Source organism: Dendrobates tinctorius, unplaced genomic scaffold (genome assembly GCF_039654945.1).
Source record: "Dendrobates tinctorius isolate UK_male_01 unplaced genomic scaffold, ASM3965494v1 ptg000092l, whole genome shotgun sequence".
NCBI lineage: Eukaryota > Metazoa > Chordata > Amphibia > Anura > Dendrobatidae > Dendrobates > Dendrobates tinctorius.
Genome location: NW_027361760.1, coordinates 10,760,195 through 10,780,675, shown reverse-complemented (window position 1 = coordinate 10,780,675; position 20,481 = coordinate 10,760,195). Strand labels below are relative to the sequence as shown.

General features: G+C 43.1%; 1 protein-coding gene across 5 annotated transcripts in view; it reads right to left on the bottom strand.

Moving 5' to 3' along the window:
• LONP1 (lon peptidase 1, mitochondrial) overlaps nt 1-20,481 on the bottom strand; it is a 571,467-nt gene that overhangs the window by 21,997 nt on the left and 528,989 nt on the right. The window contains exon 18 of one of the 5 annotated variants that reach the window (XM_073586321.1): nt 16,127-16,445. The exons of the other annotated variants lie outside the window; for them this stretch is intronic. Within the exon in view, the coding sequence (XP_073442422.1) occupies nt 16,296-16,445 (150 nt within the window). The 3' untranslated portion in view covers nt 16,127-16,295. Of the gene's footprint in view, nt 1-16,126; nt 16,446-20,481 lie in introns of those variants that run through there. 5 annotated transcript variants of the gene reach the window in all.

Genomic DNA, 20,481 nt, shown 5'->3' with positions numbered 1-20,481 from the left:
GTTGCCCTGGCGGTGTGCTTTGGATCATTGTCATGTTGAAAGACCCAGCCACGTTTCATCTGCAATGCCCTTGCTGATGGAAGGTTTGCACTCAAAATCTCACGATACATGGCCCCATTCATTCTTTCATGTACCCGGATCAGTCGTCCTGGCCCCTTTGCAGAGAAACAGCCCCAAAGCATGATGTGTCCACCACCATGCTTTACAGTAGGTATGGTGTTTGATGGATGCAACTCAGTATTCTTTTTCCTCCAAACACGACAAGTTGTGTTTCTACCAAACAGTTCCAGTTTGGTTTCATCAGACCATAGGACATTCTCCCAAAACTCCTCTGGATCATCCAAATGCTCTCTAGCAAACTTCAGACAGGCCCAGACATGTAAAGGCTTAAGCAGTGGGACACGTCTGGCACTGCAGGATCTGAGTCCATGGTGGCGTAGTGTGTTACTTATGGTAGGCCTTGTTACATTGGTCCCAGCTCTCTGCAGTTCATTCACTAGGTCCCCCCGCGTGGTTCTGGGATTTTTGCTCACCGTTCTTGTGATCATTCTGACCCCACGGGGTGGGATTTTGCGTGGAGCACCAGATCGAGGGAGATTATCAGTGGTCTTGTATGTCTTCCATTTTCTAATTATTGCTCCCACAGTTGATTTCTTCACTCCAAGCTGGTTGGCTATTGCAGATTCAGTCTTCCCAGTCTGGTGCAGGGCTACAATTTTGTTTCTGGTGTCCTTTGACAGCTCTTTGGTCTTCACCATAGTGGAGTTTGGAGTCAGACTGTTTGAGGGTGTGCACAGGTGTCTTTTTATACTGATAAGTTTAAACAGGTGCCATTACTACAGGTAATGAGTGGAGGAAAGAGGAGACTCTTAAAGAAGAAGTTACAGGTCTGTGAGAGCCAGAAATCTTGATTGCTTGTTTCTGACCAAATACTTATTTTCCACCATAATATGCAAATAAAATGAAAAAAAAACAGACAATGTGATGTTCTGGATTTTTTTTTCTCAGTTTGTCTCCCATAGTTGAGGTCTACCTATGATGTAAATTACAGACGCCTCTCATCTTTTTAAGTGGTGGAACTTGCACTATTGCTGACTGACTAAATACTTTTTTGCCCCACTGTATGTGATTGTTACCTCAGCCAGCCTGAAAAGAAAAAGAAAAAAAAAAAAAAAAAAGATAGGGAGACGTATTGAGCAATTTCACTGTCACTCTAGTTCTGGTCCTGCTCTCAGCTTGACCGATGATTGCAGAAGTCTGAACTGTGTCTCTCCCAGTGGGCAAGTGGGAGTAGGGGCTTGATTACTAGTGATTTTCCAACCTCTAAGTGGTTGGTGACTTCTTGCGGGTTTCCCACCGGACATCATCTAAGATTATGGTGTTTTAGCTGCAGCATAGGTTTTATTCTAAATGGGTGAAAGGGTAATTTCAATTACCGTGTTGATGTGACTGAGTGATTGCTCTCTCCCTAAAAAGTATAGTTGCCCAGGTGTAGATTTTTCATCTCTACAAATCAGGCTGGCATATGGATAGGTAAATTGTGAAGTGTTTTGGTGTCAAGGATTCGCAGTATTTGATGTCAGTGCCAGTTTTAAATTCATTCTGTCTTTTGTAGTGTGTATGATTTGCCGGCAGGAGGCGTACTAGCATGTGGTTAAAATTTTTGAATGCATTCTATGTGTGTATATATATATCGTGAAATTAGAGAATTGGTTAAACTGGTTTTGTACTGCATACCTTATAATTATAAGGTTAGTTGTTAAAATTTGTTCAGGTAGAAAGAGAATTGCTTGAATGGTAATTGCTTTGATTTGTACAGATTTTTCTGTGAGATTCGAAATCCATTGTTACTTTTTAGTTAATGTTGTATTAATGTCACTACATTTCTCTGTGAGATGGTTTTTTTTTTAAATGTTTTAGAGCGAAAGTTTTGAGGAAACAGACATTTTGACAATTTATTAGGTACTTTTAGACTAAGCAGTTTCTGGATACACAAGATTTGTGAAATACTCAGGTGATTAGTTGTTGGTTAATTCCCTATATTACTGTGTTCAAGATAGCTAGACATCACTATGTTCACTGAAGACCCCTTTACTCGGACATAAGGAGTACATACAGCCTTTACAGTCACATATCCAACTGTTTATAATCCCATGAGAATTTGTCTCAAGATGCACACACATGTCCCTCAGACGCATTCAGAATTCAGATGATAGAATGGGTGGGAGCAGTCAGTCGATATCTATAAGACAGATATGACCCATAGTGGAGTGAGAAAAGAAAATGTATGTTAAGAAACCCTCTGATCCCGAGGGGAGGAGCATTAGATAAGAAGGAATGGAAGAATGTGTTAATGAGTAGAGAGCAGTGTCCCTGCCTCAGGTATTATGAGGTCTTACAGGACCCTGAAGCATTTTATAAGATGGCAGAGAAAGTTAGGAAAAAAGGGATGAGTAGAGGAATATAACAAGATTGCTGAATTTTATGCAAAACAAATATTTACACAGGAAGATGTGTCAGTTGCAACATCATTTATACTTCCATATACATTCCCGATGACTTGACACGTGCCAGCTGTCCAACGCAGAATATCGTGAGACTTGTTCTGACTGTCAGATGACCAATCCAAGTAGTCTTACCCTCTTTCCAACTATTTATATAGACAGCACGCCTTATGCTACATCCTGTCCAGCATCCATATAGTTTTATTAATTAATGTAGTTTATGAAAAGAATAATGAAGAAAAAGATGAATATGACATGGATGTATATAATTATCTAATTAAATCATCCCACCACCTGCTTTTTCTGTTTTTTCTCCTTTTAATAGTTGCAGGTGACATCTCCCCCAACCCTGGGCCTCCCTCCACCAGCATACGTTACTCTCCTCCAGCTGCATATAGAAACCCTGCTAATCTTATTAACATTCAGTGCATTCCTTCTCCTCTCACTTTCCAATGTGCTCTCTGGAATGCACGGTCTGTGTGTAACAAACTGACTTACATTCACGATCTTTTTCTCTCTAATTCCCTTAACCTTCTGGCTATTACAGAAACCTGGATCCAGCATTCAGACACCACCGCTGCTGCCGCTCTCTCGTTTGGTGGGCTGAAATTTTCACATACCCCCAGACCTGAGAACAGACAGGGTGGAGGTGTTGGTTTGCTCCTTTCATCACAATGTGCTTTCCAGGTCATCCCCCCGGTTCCCTCACTTACATTTCCTTCCTTTGAAGTCCACGCCGTCAGACTCTTTAAGCCCTTCTCCTTACGAGTGGCGGTCGTTTATCGCCCTCCAGGCTCCTCCCGCCAGTTTCTAGACCACTTCACCACCTGGCTTACTCACTTTCTGTCCTGTGACATCCCCACACTCATCATGGGAGACTTTAACATCCCCATCAATGATCCGCTCTCCCAGTCTGCCTCTCATCTTCTTTAACTTCTTCATTCGGCCTCTCACAGTTTACTAATTCTCCTACACATGAGGACGGGAATAGTCTGGACCTGGTTTTCTCCCGTCCCGGCTCGCTGCACGACTTTACTAATTCACCTCTCCCGCTCTCGGACCACAACCTTCTTTCCTTCTCTGTCAAGAATTGTCTCCTCACCCGGGACACCCCCACTTACCACACTTATCGGAATACACGTACCATTAATACCCAACAGCTTAGGGACAATCTCCACACATCTTTAGCCCCCATCTCCACCCTCTCCTGTCCAGACATAGCATTGTCACACTTCAATAATACACTGAAGAATGCCCTAGATGAAGCAGCACCTTCTATACGCAGAAAGACCCGACACAGACAACGGCAGCCCTGGCACACAACGCAAACACGCTCTCTTCAGCGCTGCTCGAGGTGTGCAGAGCGGCAGTGGAGAAAATCTCTCTTAGCAGAAGACTTCATCCACTATAAGTTCATGCTCAAAACCTATAACTCTGCCCTTCATCTGGCTAAACAATCCTACTTCACCACCCTCATCACCTCACTATCCAACAACCCAAGACGACTTTTTGAAACCTTAAACTCCCTCCTGAAACCTAAAGTACAGGCCCCCATCACCAACCTCAGCGGTGAGGATCTGGCCACTTATTTCCTAGAAAAAATCAACCACATCCATCAGGATATCTCAGCCCTATCTCCTCAGTGCCTGGATCCCCTTCCCTGCCGCACCTCAAGCTCACTAGACATCTTTGAGCCTGTTTCAGAAGAAGAAGTTTCCAAGCTCCTCGCTTCTGCTCGGCCTACAACCTGCAACAGTGACCCTATTCCTTCACAGCTCCTGCAGTCTCTCTCACCAGTGGTCACCACTCACCTGACTAAAATATTTAACCTCTCTCTTTCTTCAGGTATATTTCCCTCCTCATTTAAACATGCCATCATAACCCCTTTACTTAAAAAGCCATCCCTGGACCAGAACTGCACTGCTAACTACAGACCTGTCTCTAACCTTCCCTTCATCTCTAAACTCCTGGAACGCCTGGTCCACTCCCGTCTAATCCGCTATCTCTCGGATAACTCTCTTCTCGACCCCTTACAATCTGGTTTCCGCTCTTTACACTCTACTGAAACTGCCCTCACTAAAGTCTCTAATGATTTAATAACAGCTAAATCGAAAGGTCATTGCTCCCTGCTGATTCTCCAGGATCTCTCTGCCGCATTTGACACTGTGGATCACCAGCTCCTCCTCACTATGCTCCGCTCTATAGGCCTCAAGGACACAGCCCTCTCCTGGTTCTCCTCCTACCTCTCTGACCGCTCCTTCACTGTATCTTTTTCCGGCTCCTCTTCCTCTTCTCGTCCCCTTACTATCGGGGTCCCGCAGGGCTCAGTCCTAGGCCCCCTCCTCTTCTCTTTATACACTGCCCCTATTGGACAAACAATCAGCAGATTTGGGTTCCAGTATCATCTCTATGCTGATGACACCCAATTATACACTTCTTCCCCTGACATCACCCCTACCCTAATTCAAAATACCAAGGATTGTCTGTCTGCTGTCTCTAGCATCATGTCGTCCCTCTATCTGAAACTAAATCTCTCTAAAACTGAACTTCTTGTGTTTCTCCCCTCTACTAACCTCACTCTACCTAACATCGAAATAACCCTGGAGGGTTCAACCATAACTCCCAAGCAGCATGCCCGCTGTCTTGGGGTCATATTCGACACTGAACGTTCCTTTACTCCGTACATCCGATCACTCAGTCGCTCTTGTCACCTGCATCTTAAAAACATCTCCAGAATCCGACCTTTTCTCACCTTTGAAACTGCTAAGACTCTTACTGTCGCTCTTATTCATTCTCGTCTGGACAACTGCAACTCTCTTCTGATCGGTCTCCCTCTTACCAAACTTTCTCCTCTCCAATCCATCTTGAATGCGGCAGCCAGGGTCATATTTCTGTCCAGCCGCTTCACCGATGCCTCCATCTTGTGCCAGTCATTACACTGGCTACCTATTCGCTACAGGGTCCAGTATAAACTCATCTCTCTCACCCACAAAGCTCTCCACTGTTCTGCACCGCCTTATATCTCCTCTCTCATCTCTGTCTATCGCCCTACACGTGCCCTCCGTTCTACAAATGACCTAAGACTAACATCCCCCGTAATCCGAACCTCGCACCTCCGTCTCCAAGACTTCTCTCGTGCTGCTCCAGCTCTCTGGAATGCACTTCCCCAGACGATCAGACTGATACCTAGCCCTGACCTATTCAAGCGCTTTGAAAACCCATCTCTTCAAACAAGCCTACCACATCAACTACTCAGCAAGCTAACTTTGCCCTGTTCCCTCCTTCCAAATATTATTCTGAATCTGCACCCTACTATTCATCTGTCTCCACACCCTTCATGCACATGATAACTGCACTTGATACTTGTCTATTGCACTTAAACACACGGGCTGATGACCAGATCATGCAGCTTTATATGAAAATCCCTATTATAATTGCCAGACCTGAATTAACAAGCATTTCTCACCTACTGTGTCCCCCCATTTCCTTGTAGATTGTAAGCTTGCGAGCAGGGACCTCACTCCTAATGTCACTGTTTGAATTGTCTTAACTTGTATTGCATTTATTGTCTGTACATGTCCCCGCTTAATTGTAAAGTGCTGCGGAATATGTTGGCGCTATATAAATAAAAATTATTATTATAAAATTATTAACTAGAACAGGGAAGACAGGAAATAAGTAGCTCAGACTGAATCTACAGTATTTATCGTTATATGGTGGGGGACATAATTATCATCATCTTTTAAGCCTCAAAGGTCATACTTTTGTACACAATCTACTCCATGCAAAGACTCCTGGAAATACTAGGAGACAGATACCCTAGTAAGCAGCTTGCCAGACCCCCCATTCTCCAGGATATCATGCAGGGAAAAGTAGAACCTGTGGATAATTTCTTCCACCAATGTAACAAAAAGTTTCTGGATTTCGGATTTGAAATGCAAATTAGTCCCCAGTTAGAAGAAGCTTTGACACCAACCAACATCGAGCTTCAGATTTTAATAGGTACTGGCATACTGAGTCCACAATCCATGAAAGAACGTATACTCTTACAGCCCTCCCACAAAAATACAATAGAGAAACAACATCTCTCACCCAGATAGAGGTTGAGGATACTCCGATCAAATTCCTGGTGTGTCCCGATGCAATCAGAAGTGTAATCAGGGATGTTGATCTATTTGCTGCAGAAGTATGCAGTCTTTTCTTTTTTTTCAGGACACATCAGCAGATCATGTGGGAGTTGATCTAATGGCACTGATCCCAGACTCAATATTGGCAGGCTGAAAATCCAGTTTGTAAAGGTGGGGCCGAAGCCAGAAGCCCTGCTACCAAGTAAATTGCAATACTCAATTTTCATTTCACAATCTGCAATTATTTTTATCAAGTAATGGATGATACATGACTTGTGTGCTGTCAATAAAGTCATAGTACTGGACACATCTATGGTGCCAAACCCACACACTCTGTTTTTATCAATTCTATTTATTTTTCTATGGTTCACGGTGATTGACCTGGTCAATGTTTTTTTTCAGAGAAAACCAAAAACAACACACAAAACAAATATCCTGGAATAAAAAAAGTAAAAAAATATGTATTGCAAAAATTGCATGAAAGTAGTAATAATAGTAATAATAAGGGTATTTAGTTAACATAATTTTGATCAAAATAATGTAGAAGCCATCCCGCCACGTCACGGCAACCCTTGTGGGACAGTCCTAACTCTTGTATTTAAAACCTTTCCACTTGTCAAGTGACGTAAATGTGAACAAGGACAGAGGGACTGAACCACCAGTAATACTATAGGCCAGACAGGATGGATTTTCCAACTCAGACAGGGCGGTCACACCCTTATATGCACAAAATGCACAATGAAACAAACGAGAAACTGGGTCTGAGCAGAAAAAGTAACTTAATGTGCATGCAAAATGTAATTGCATATGAACACATGACCTTTACACAGAGAAAACCAAAAACAAAACACAAAACAAATATCCTGGAATAAAAAAGTAAAAAAATATGTATTGCAAAAATTGCATGAAAGTAGTAATAATAGTAATAAGGGTATTTAGTTAACATAATTTTGATCAAAATAATGTAGAAGCCATCCCGCCACGTCACGGCAACCCTTGTGGGACAGTCCTAACTCTTGTATTTAAAACCTTTCCACTTGTCAAGTGACGTAAATGTGAACAAGGACAGAGGGACTGAACCACCAGTAATACTATAGGCCAGACAGGATGGATTTTCCAACTCAGACAGGGCGGTCACACCCTTATATGCACAGAATGCACAATGAAACAAACGAGAAACTGGGTATGAGCAGAAAAAGTAACTTAATGTGCATGCAAAATGTAATTGCATATGAACACATGACCTTTACACAGAGAAAAACAAAAACAAAACACAAAACAAATATCCTGGAATAAAAAAGTAAAAAAATATGTATTGCAAAAATTGCATGAAAGTAGTAATAATAGTAATAATAAGGGTATTTAGTTAACATAATTTTGATCAAAGTAATGTAGAAGCCATCCCGCCACGTCACGGCAAATTATGTTAACTAAATACCCAATTTTTGCAATACATAATTTTTTACTTTTTTATTCCAGGATATGTGTTTTGTGTTTTGCTTTTGGTTTTCTCTGTGTAAAGGTCATGTGTTCATATGCAATTACATTTTGCATGCACATTAAGTTACTTTTTCTGCTCAGACCCAGTTTCTCCAATGTTTTTTTTTCAGTTTACCCCTACATGCTGTAAGCCCAGTACCTGTTTGTTTTTACATATGGTGCCAGCAATATACTTGGACTATGATGCCTCAAGGGGCACAGTATAGCCTCTCTATGTTCACCTGAGCCATGACCACGGTCCTGGAGTCCTGGAAGAGGACACATCCCACTGCCATTCTTTTTCAATATATATGGATGACCTCTTCCCCTGTCTGAAGACAGCCAAGTCAATACTACTTTTCTACACATGCAACCTTTTTATAATTATTTTAAGGTTAAACACAGAAGGCATCAATGGGTTTTATATGCTAAATTGAAATCAGATTTTCACAGCTCTAGGACTGCCAGGCTATACTGAACTGTTTTGTCTGTTTGTCATGAAGAAGCCTAACCATGCAACTGGAGTCCTGACACAGCTTCATGAAGGAAGACAACACCCTCCTGGCTACTACTCTCCAAGACTTGACCCAGTGGCTCGTGGAGTCCCAACCTGCATGAGAGCCGTGTTTGCAACCCACCTGTGCTGGACAATGCTTCTGACATCCTTATGGGTCACCAGTTGAAGATCCTGGCCCAAAAGCACTGTCTGCAATGCCCTACTCTGCTCCCAGACAACGTCACCATCTCCAGATGTGCTGTCCAGCTACTCTTCTCCCTCTGCCAAAGGGGGGGAGGAAGATGGAGGATGAAAACCACATCTCTGACACATTAGTGGAAGAGGTAGTCGACTCTGAAATGGCTCAACGCGATTGTCTCGCTGTCATGAGGCAATAGAACACCTGGAAGATCCTAACCTGACGCTCTTTGTGGATAGACCAAGGAGGCCGTTCGCACACTGGTATAGCAGTAGCCACAGAAGATACATGCTGCCAGTAAAACCACTGCCTACACCCAAAGGCAGGACTGCAGGCCTTGACAGAAGCATACGAGAGGTCCACTCAACATGAAGCTGTCAAGATCAATCTGGAGGGAAAGAGACTTCTTCACAGCTAACGGAACGCCGGTCAGACACCATAAAGCCATACAAGAACTAATGGATTCCTTGTTGATGCCAGGAAGAGTTGCGGTGGTAAAAATAAAAAGCACACACACTGTCGAAACTTCAAGGGAAGCAGTGGGCAACAGACTAGCTGAAGTAACAGTAAAAGAAGCAGCAGTGATACTGCTTGACACAGAAATATCTCATCTGTACCCTAATATGGATCCAGAAACAGAGGAAAAGGGATAACCCTGGAAAAAGATGTTCTGACACTCCAGAAACAAGTATCCAAGGAAGAAAAGAAGAAATTGACCTAAGATGAAGTTACACAAGATGAAATACGCCTAAGGAAGAACAAGGAAAATTTAAGGCCTCGAACAAAACTCTACATACTTGATGCTATACAGGAAACAGGGGAGTCATAGCATAGGAGTTTAGTCACACACACACTAGCAGGTCCAACAAAACTCAGCCCTATAAGATCCTACTTGTAAATATTCACAGTTTAGGGTTATATTTTGTTCATTATATTTGTTTATATGCAGACTAAGTTTAAAAACATGTGACTAAAATATATTTTTGAGTCTTTTCATCCATCCCAGATCCTGAGGACCTAGGAGCCCACCAGATTTTGCCTGATGACTGAGTCCTCATCACCAAGAGATTCAACAGACTTACCCTTGAACCTAGAGATGACAGCCCGTTCCACGTCCTGTCAACTATCACTGCAATCCATGGGTCCACGCTTCCCACTGCAAGAAGATGCCGGATCCAGAGTCCAGTGGCGGCTGCCACTCTTCATCAGTCTGGCACTTATCCTTTTTTTAAGGGGTAGTCAGTCACCAAGGGGTAGTCACTCATGAGAAGGGTATAGTGACATTCTGGTATAATGTCTCCACCCCAAGAGTAACATATCAATTTGACTACTGTCTCACAATAAGAATGTCCAGGCCCCATGGCACAGTTTGACATCTGATTAAGTACACAATTCATTTGTGTCACTACTGCTGAAATAGGGGAAGGTTCAAACTGGGAGGATTAGTCACTTGTTGGGTGGCACACTGGTGAAAGTGACTGGAGACATCAACCAGCCCAGGCCCTACAATTCAGGGAGAAATGGGGAATAAGCCTATTAAGCTGCATGACTCTGTCCAAAGACCCTTTTAAAGGCCAGAGAGCCCTTCCAGGCCTACCCTTCCCTGCCACCCACTGCCCCAAGAAGGGATGTATAGTTCTGTACCTCACCATTGAGAACCCCTCAGAGAATGAGCAAGGGTTATATGTACTAGGCTCAAGTACTAAACTTGGGAGGGAAAATGGTGACACAAAGGGTAAATTTTGGCTAAGAAGCATAGATACCAGTGGGGCACACAGGGAGCACCTGACAAATGCAAAGTCGAGAACAAGACAGCAGTTGTGTTTAAACCCACCATCCCCGTAAATGAGAATGCCAAGTGGATAAACTAGCTATACAATAATCAACAACGGTTTATAAAATACACTGGGGATGCCATAAAGGCAATTATTGACCCATTACATTTACAATAGTTATTTTATGTGCTTTGATCATATTTTCCTTAATTCTATGCTGCATAGCTCCATGCCTTAAGAAAATGATGACGATGACCATGGAAACCACAGTAATGACTATGCATGCCGACTTTGAAGATCCCCTGTATTAAAAATGTCCCTATGAAACCATGCGAGCACCACCTCCAGAATATGTCTGCCTGAAGAACACCTGCGAGGGAGAAACTAGGATCTGACTTCCTCCTGTGCAAAGTCCGTTAGGAGGGGGTCCATCTACTAGAGATGGGTCGTCTCGTATATACGTGAAGACTAGTTAGTTAGGTTCCAGCATTGTTGAGAAAGGATAGGTAGGCCGGGAGGACAGATCAATAGGTTCGACGAGATTAGGATTTTGATTTTGCATATCTCCAAAGGAGGGACGGTTAAGGGGAGAATACATGGCATATGAATATATACAAGAATCAAAAGTTATACCACTATATGGACGCTTTGCTATAATATTAGAATCATATAGCTTTAAGAATCATGTAGCTTTAAGATATTCTTGATTTTCTAAGACTTATTTCTGTATCCACCTAGTCTCCTCGATACTGGGTTAGGCTAGGCTAGAAAACGATAATTATGTGCATAATGATTATGTAGCGGATGTAGGACATATGAGATCATATGAGATCAATACTAACTTGCTATTTGAGGTAAACAGTAATTTGGAAAAGAACCCATGATGTAACACAATGAGACAGCTCGATTTCTGTTATAAAAACTGTACATCTCTGATTAAAATTAGGGAAGAATCATTTTGACATGATATACCTTGTCTTGTGTATTCTTTTCTCCGTGCATGTATAATCTCTGCCAGAGATCCAATTCAGCCACAGACAATTAAGATGACGACACACGCATTCTGTGTGCCATATCATTTATATCATGCTAGATAAATTCCCTGAGGGGAGTAGTTTACCAAATGAGGTCACTTATAAAGGTAGATTGACAACACAGTGTTTATTCTTAGTTATGCCAGACGTATTGTTCAGTAGGTCAAGGGACATGAGCCATTGTTCATATGAGCCTGTATGTTGACTTCTGTTGTATGTTAATCTGTAGAATGCCTTCTGATTAGGTATTGTGCCAGCCCCCTCTGGTTTACTTGTCTACAGACCTTGGAGGACAAAAAAGCAAGATTATTCAACAATAGAACAATGATGTATAACCTCCTCCCACCTTCTCCCAATGCTGTGGGAGGATGCCCTGATTGAGAGGTGTGGATATAAAAGGGGCCTGTCTCCCACTCCAGTGAGACTCAACAGGATAGCAGCCAGGGAATTATAGCTCCAACGGGAAGAATATACAGTGGGGCAAAAAAGTATTTAGTCAGTCAGCAATAGTGCAAGTTCCACCACTTAAAAAGATGAGAGGCGTCTGTAATTTACATCATAGGTAGACCTCAACTATGGGAGACAAACTGAGAAAAAAAAATCCAGAAAATCACAGTGTCTGTTTTTTTTCATTTTATTTGCATATTATGGTGGAAAATAAGTATTTGGTCAGAAACAAAATTTCATCTCAATACTTTGTGATATATCCTTTGTTGGCAATGACAGAGGTCAAACGTTTTCTGTAAGTCTTCACAAGGTTGCCACACACTGTTATTGGTATGTTGGCCCATTCCTCCATGCAGATCTCCTCTAGAGCAGTGATGTTTTTGGCTTTTCGCTTGGCAACACGGACTTTCAACTCCCTCCAAAGGTTTTCTATAAGGTTGAGATCTGGAGACTGGCTAGGCCACTCCAGGACCTTGAAATGCTTCTTACGAAGCCACTCCTTCGTTGCCCTGGCGGTGTGCTTTGGATCATTGTCATGTTGAAAGACCCAGCCACGTTTCATCTGCAATGCCCTTGCTGATGGAAGGAGGTTTGCACTCAAAATCTCACGATACATGGCCCCATTCATTCTTTCATGTACCTGGATCAGTCGTCCTGGCCCCTTTGCAGAGAAACAGCCCCAAAGCATGATGTTTCCACCACCATGCTTTACAGTAGGTATGGTGTTTGATGGATGCAACTCAGTATTCTTTTTCCTCCAAACACGACAAGTTGTGTTTCTACCAAACAGTTCCAGTTTGGTTTCATCAGACCATAGGACATTCTCCCAAAACTCCTCTGGATCATCCAAATGCTCTCTAGCAAACTTCAGACGGGCCCGGACATGTAAAGGCTTAAGCAGTGGGACACGTCTGGCACTGCAGGATCTGAGTCCATGGTGGCGTAGTGTGTTACTTATGGTAGGCCTTGTTACATTGGTCCCAGCTCTCTGCAGTTCATTCACTAGGTCCCCCCGCGTGGTTCTGGGATTTTTGCTCACCGTTCTTGTGATCATTCTGACCCCACGGGGTGGGATTTTGCGTGGAGCACCAGATCGAGGGAGATTATCAGTGGTCTTGTATGTCTTCCATTTTCTAATTATTGCTCCCACAGTTGATTTCTTCACTCCAAGCTGGTTGGCTATTGCAGATTCAGTCTTCCCAGTCTGGTGCAGGGCTACAATTTTGTTTCTGGTGTCCTTTGACAGCTCTTTGGTCTTCACCATAGTGGAGTTTGGAGTCAGACTGTTTGAGGGTGTGCACAGGTGTCTTTTTATACTGATAAGTTTAAACAGGTGCCATTACTACAGGTAATGAGTGGAGGAAAGAGGAGACTCTTAAAGAAGAAGTTACAGGTCTGTGAGAGCCAGAAATCTTGATTGCTTGTTTCTGACCAAATACTTATTTTCCATCATAATATGCAAATAAAATGAAAAAAACACAGACAATGTGATGTTCTGGATTTTTTTTTCTCAGTTTGTCTCCCATAGTTGAGGTCTACCTATGATGTAAATTACAGACGCCTCTCATCTTTTTAAGTGGTGGAACTTGCACTATTGCTGACTGACTAAATACTTTTTTGCCCCACTGTAGATGCGCTCCACTGTCCATAACTGAATCCACAAAAATATTTGTAGAATTCAGGTTGGGACAATCCGGTCACTTGGCTACATACCTCACTGTACTCTGTCATCTTCTTAAGCTTTTCACTACCTCCTCTATGTTGGTGCTTGCCAAAATCAGGGTGCTACTGGTTGGGGTACTTGACTGTTATTGATGGTTTTTGAACAAATAAATTATTACAGCAGTGTGTTACCCTTACCCTGTGTTGTCACAGTAGTATTCTGCCCAAAGGGAAGGAGGTGCACGTGTTCAGTGCAATAATCCCTGTTCCATACGGTCTTTATAAAGACAGCCAAGCCAGCAGACAAGAGCACCTACTGACCCTCGTCTCCACACTTGGTGACAGCAGTTGGATACTACACAACCTGGCTGATCCGGGGGAGCTGCAGTGGACTGGTGTTAACATTGACACAATCCAAGGGCTCCACAACCAGGGTGGCAGACAGACAGACCCAGCAGACCACAGGTGAGGAATACACAGCAGATTTCAGACACCACCATGTCCAACCTCACACCAGTTTGGCGTTGAGAAGAGGACCAGAGTGGATTTACAGCCTCAACATGAAAATGCAACAAGAGATGTGCCTGCTTTTACAGATCAAATACCGATGACAGACACTCGGCCGTATTCGATCCAAGAATTAGTCTTTAGGGATAATCAGAATGTCGAGGACTATGATGAGGATGATCAAGAGATGTTTAACTGCTTGCCAAGTCAAGGATCCAGTCCCAGTCTGGAATCAAATACCCAGTTCTAAGCAGCCCAAATCAAAGAGTTTTGGGGCGCATTGGGACCTAGACCCTCAAGCGGGGAGAGGGCTTGTGTTATGGAATCAATTTTTAGAGTTCCCTCGCTGGAGACCTGAAATGCCCACGGGGAAGAAGTGTGAGTGTTCAATGGGTTGAGCTGTGGCCCATGCATACTTTCTAAACACAGCCAGGACAGAGGATGAGAGCACCCACTGACCCTTGTGTCTCCACAGGGAGTTTCTGGCGTTTCGGTACCTTGAGGGTTTTCAAATGAGACATGGCGTCTGCAGTCTATTCCAGCCAAATTTGAGCTTGCAAAGTCAAATAGCCCTCCTGTGTTCCCACTCTATAGCATTCCCCTACATAAGACACCAGTGTGCTCTGGAGAAATTGCAAAACAAATTGGGTAATCCATTTTATCTGTTGCCCTTGTGACAATGAAAAAATTGGGGCTAAAACAATTTTAGAGAAAGCACCTGAAAAGTTTAACTTGCTGAATGCCATTTTGAATACTATGAGGGGAATAGTGGGGTCTTGCGTTTCTGACACATAGGACAGTCACTTCAAAAGTGTAGTTGTCCTGAAAAAAAAGGATTTATTTGTAAATTTTGTCTGAAAATTTTAACCCTTCTAACTTCCTAACAAAAAGACATTTGATTCAAAAATGATGCTAACATAAAGTAGACATGTGGCAAATGTTATTTATTAACATTTCATTAATTGACCATTAATTATGTTGTTCAGTATGACCATTTGTATTGAGGGCATATAAATTCAAAATAAAAAATTGCAAATGTTTCTAAATTTGAAAATTGTGATATTTTGATAAATAAACGCAAACTATATTGACCAAGTTTACTACTATTATGAAGTACAATGTGTTATGAAAAAGCAATCCCAGAATCACGGGGATATGTCTAAACATTCCAGAGTTATTAACACAAAGTAACACTGGTCAGAATTGAAATATTTGCTCTAGTCAGGAGGGTGAAACTAGGCTTTCGTATAGGCTGTGTGCCCATATTGCGTTTAAGCGATTCCGCAGCCGCAAGGCTGCCGCGGAAATGCTTAAAAAACGCTAGTTAAAACGCATTCCATGCAATCCTATGGGATTCCGCAGCTGCTGAAGCGCATTTTGGAAAAATACGCAGCATGTCCATTAATTAGGCGGAATCGCGGTGATTCCGCTGCCATAGGATAGCATTGAAACGCTCACTTTACGAATGTGACCATGCCCACCTTGCGTCAAGTGAGCGTTTCATGTGCGGATGGTACCCAGCGTCTGGAGGAGAGGAGACTCTCCTCCAGGCCCTGGGTACCATATTCCTGTTAAAAAAATAGAATTAAAATAAAAAATAGTGATATACTTACCCTTTGTTGGCCCCCGGAGTCCTCAGCGGTGCTCACGGCGACTTTGTTCCCAGTCGTGCTTTGCTCCAAAATGACCTTTGTGACGTCGTGGACAATTCCGCAGCATTTCTGCAATGTGGGCACATAGCCTTAAGGTTGTAGAGTATTGATGGGGAACACTCAAGAGGCTTTATTGAAACATGGCTGACATATGTTTGGGGGTTCCACCTAAATCTTCTGTATGCATGTGGGCTAAATTTGCCAACATTAACTCTTAAATAACAGAAAAAGACGCAGGCTCAAGTTAGATATAGTAAAATCATTTTAATAATTACATCACTAAACAAATACCATATTTACCAAGTCAAAAAGTAAATTAAGCCATAATTGATAGGGGCTGCGTAGCAGCTATATAAAGCTAGATATTCCAGGAGATCATGCCAAAATGGAGAATTTAATGGAATCGGCAAAGGTCAGTTTGCTGGAAAGACAATATCATAAATTTCACCATAGTGCTCAACAAAATGCACTTCTAGCCCTTCGGTAATGAAATTGGCTAGATCATAGTAATCTTTCTTGTTTTCTGAAGGAAGAACGATACATGAAACCCCTGCTCTTTTAGCCTGGAATAAAAGATAAAGAATATTATATGGGATGTAAATAGAACTTTTTAAGCACTAATAAATTAAAGGGAACCTGTCACCAGAAATAACATTATTAACCTGCAGATATGGCCCGCACTTAGCCAAACACTGCGGAGATAAAATGAACTTTATTTCCGCTCGCAGCATTCTGGTTTCAGTCTCAGGAGTGGCGATGATGCTGGTTCAGTCACCGAGAATGTAGATAGAGTATCAGTCATGGAGTGTCAAGTTGATCCCTGTGTAATCCCGCCCACACCACTCATACACAGCTTTCTGACACTATACAATGTACCGTATTTTTCGTACTATAAGACGCACCGGACCATAAGATGCGTCCCAAATTTTCAGAAGGAAAATAGGGAAAAAAAAATTAATGTGTCAAATGGGGGTCCATATTACAGTCCGAATTCAGCTTATCCGGGGTAGATCGGCAGCGTTGGTGGATCAGGGTCACAGGGGGTGTTCAGTGGTCTGGGGATATGACTCATCCCAGGCTGGTGCAGTGGCCTCTGGGAAATCCCATTCCAGGATGGTGCGGCAGGTTCGGCGGTGGTGCTCAGGGCAACTTGTGAAAGCCCGAAGGCCCCCCATATCTATTGCTGCGATGTGGTGGCCTCCGGGAAAATGGCCACCGGGGGCGGCACATGCTCAGATTGAGATCTCGGCAACACGGGAGATGAGATCTCATTTCCGAGATCTCAATCGAAGCATGCACCGCCCCCGGCGCTCATTTTCCTGGAGGCCACCGCATCGCAGCAGAATGAGATCTCGGCAACGGGATCTCGGGAGATGAGATCTCGTTACAGAGATCTCAATCTAAGCATGTGCCGCCCCCAGAAGCCATTTTCCCAGAGGCAACCCCGCATCGCAGCAATGGACGTGCGGGGCCTCCGTGCGTCCACAAAATGCCGGCGGAGCCCCCCCGCACCAGCCTGGGAAGGGAGTGTGATCATCGCCCTGCAGCGTTGGACCGGGACCGCCGCAGAATCGCCTGACTCCTGATGCCACCACAGTATTTGTAAGTATATTCCAACTATAAGATGCACCCCCATTTTCCCCCAAAATTCCAAAAAAAACGGTAAACAAAAAACTGATAAATCAGTGCTGGGGGTGTGGTTGGACTGAGAGGCACAAGGGCAGCTTGTCCTGTAGTTATAATCTTCTAGTAGGAAAACATTGATTTTATTTAAACAGCAAAACACAGCCCAGTAAGTAACACATCACTGTAATGAGGATTAGATAGAGGGAAGGAACTACACACCAATGGCACATAGAAATGCTTAATTAGAATTTATTACAGTCATAGTAAATATAAAAAATCCTTGAGGTCCCTCATATCCCCCTGCTTTTTTTCTTTTCTATATTATTTGTGATGAGGAGACAGGAGCTAGCACTCAAACCTACCTTTAAAATGGTCACCCACAAAGATGTGAAGCAGCTTAATTAAAATGCAAGGATCCCTCTTTATGCCCAGTTGACTAAAGAGGATGTGTATTGTCCACAGAGAGAGAGAGAGAGACAGGAGAAGTCTTATTAGATTTTAAGTGGATTAAAGAAGATCTCGCACCCTTTACAATTAGCCATGGTCACTGCAGTTACAATGAATCAGCAGACAGTATGTCTCCGGGAGAAAATATAGAATATTTAAATTTCTATACATACGATATTAATGAGACATACATTTTCATCACCAGGATAACTAGGCAAAATTACACAAATTTTCTCTTATTATTATAACCCCTGCCAAAACGCCATAGGAGCCATATAACCGCCAGCAGCCAGGCCATGTTTGGTCTCTAAGCGTAGATAAAATCCTGATACAAAAGATGACATCAGTCTCAAACTTCTGCGATCACTCTATGATGAGTTATTGCATAAGTTGGGATTTCCTAAAATCATGAAGGGCTGAGACCAGCCCACAACCTGGCCTATGTGAGGTAATCATAGAGGGGGTGTGTGGGTGGGACTCAGGGTCTGATAAAAGATCAATTCCAATTATGTTCTGTGTTCGTGCAGAGAATTTCGTATCATGTATGCAGGGATCCCGTTTATAGACAGCCAAATCGAAGCGCTCTCCTTTGGGTAAACTGAATCATCTCTGCGATCGGTGTAGTAAGTTCTCCTGTTATTCCCTTTTGTTTTATGTAACTGTATATGCTATGTGCCCCTTGTAAAATCTTTTGTATAGTTTTCTTAAACACTGCCTCCCTTTGGATGAAATATAAAATTTAATAGTTCTGCTCCTTCTGTTCTTTAAACTACGCCTCAAAGCATAAGCAACTGTAAGCGGTGTTCAATCGACAGACAGATTAGTGGTGGGGGGAAGTAGTTTGGGGTTATCGGAGTTAGCGTTGACAGAACCGGGGTGTATACACACATTCCAAGTGTTGGTATACGCTCACCATTAGTTTTCCCGATAACCGGCCTAGTGGTGCGAAAAGGCTGAGGCCTTATCTGTTGATCATCAGCCAATTGTTTAATTGTCCAGACAATATGGGGCAGCAGAGAGCTGTTCCCTCCAAAGATCACAGCGGGTGGTACTCGTGACCTTCCCAGCATGTGATATCAGGAATTTGTGGGATTAAGAAAGTCCTGACAAATTAAAATCTGCTGACAATTACAAATATTTCATATCCAGTGATAACACATTTGATATACAAATTTGTAACGTTTCGGGTGCAACACCCTTCATAAAATGTAAAAGTAATTGTCATTGCACATAAGTTAGAGTAGTCCAGGGAATGGGGTGGGCTTTATCTAAATAAAGATAAACCTAGACCAAAGGTGAAGCCCACCTAGTACCCTAGACTACTCTAACTTATGTGCTAACCATTACTTTCACGTCCGATGAATTGCGTTACATCCGAAACGTTACATATTTGTATATCGAAGGCAGTGTGATCAATGGGTACGAAAGTCTTAGTTACTCACCGGTTAACGGTATTTTTCGGAGTCCATGACAGTACCACCTGAGAGAGGGGGATCCGCCCTTCAGGAACAGGAAATCCTACAGATACATAAGGGCGGCACCTCTCCCACGCATCAGTTGGTTTACAGAGCACAAGAGGACCACCAAGGTTAATAGCATGATTTATGTACAATACTTTACTTAACTATTTATTACCAGTGTACATATAAGAAGAAGAAGTGCACACCCAAACTAACCGACAGGGAGGGAATCTAGGTCTATGGGTGCTGTCATGGACTCCGAAAAATACCGTTGACCGGTGAGTAACTAAGACTTTATTCGGTCGTTCATGACAGCACCACCTTAGAGAATTACACAGAGTAATAATTACTTTAGGGAGGGACTACAGCCTGCAGAACCCTGACACCAAAGGAGAGGTCTGAGGAAGCACCCAGTCTATAATGGTTGTAAAAGGTGCTCGGAGAGGACCAGGTAGCTGCCTTACATATTTGGTCGATCGAGACTTCCGATCTCTCCACCCACGAGGTTGCTATGGCTCTGGTGGAATGCGCCCGCAACTTGCCAGGAGCCGACCTGCCCTTTGAGGTGTATGCTAACGAAATGGCCTCCCTAATCCACCTAGCTAGCGAGCTTTTTGACACCCTAAGGCCCTTGCTAGTGCCCTGATAGGAGACAAATAAGGCATTATCTTTCTTCCAGGGATCGGTGACTGCCAAGTATTCCAGGAGACATCTCCTAACGTCTAGAGCAGGGTTCTCCAACTCCAGTCCTCAAAGCCCACCAACAGGTCATGTTTTCAGGATTTCCCTTGTATTGTACAGGTGATGCAATTATCACCTGGGCAATACTAAGGAAATCCTGAAAACATGACCTGTTGGTGGGCCTTGAGGACTGGAGTTGGGGAACCCTGGTCTAGAGTGTGTAGTTTCCTTTCCTTTTCGTTCACTGGATTAGGGAGGAAGGATGGAAGGACTATTTCCTGAGTTCTATGAAAACTGGAGGCTACCTTAGGCAAGTATGCTGGATCAGGTGTAAGTATTACCCTGTCGCCTCTAAATTGAATATAAGGAGGAAGCCTAGAGAACG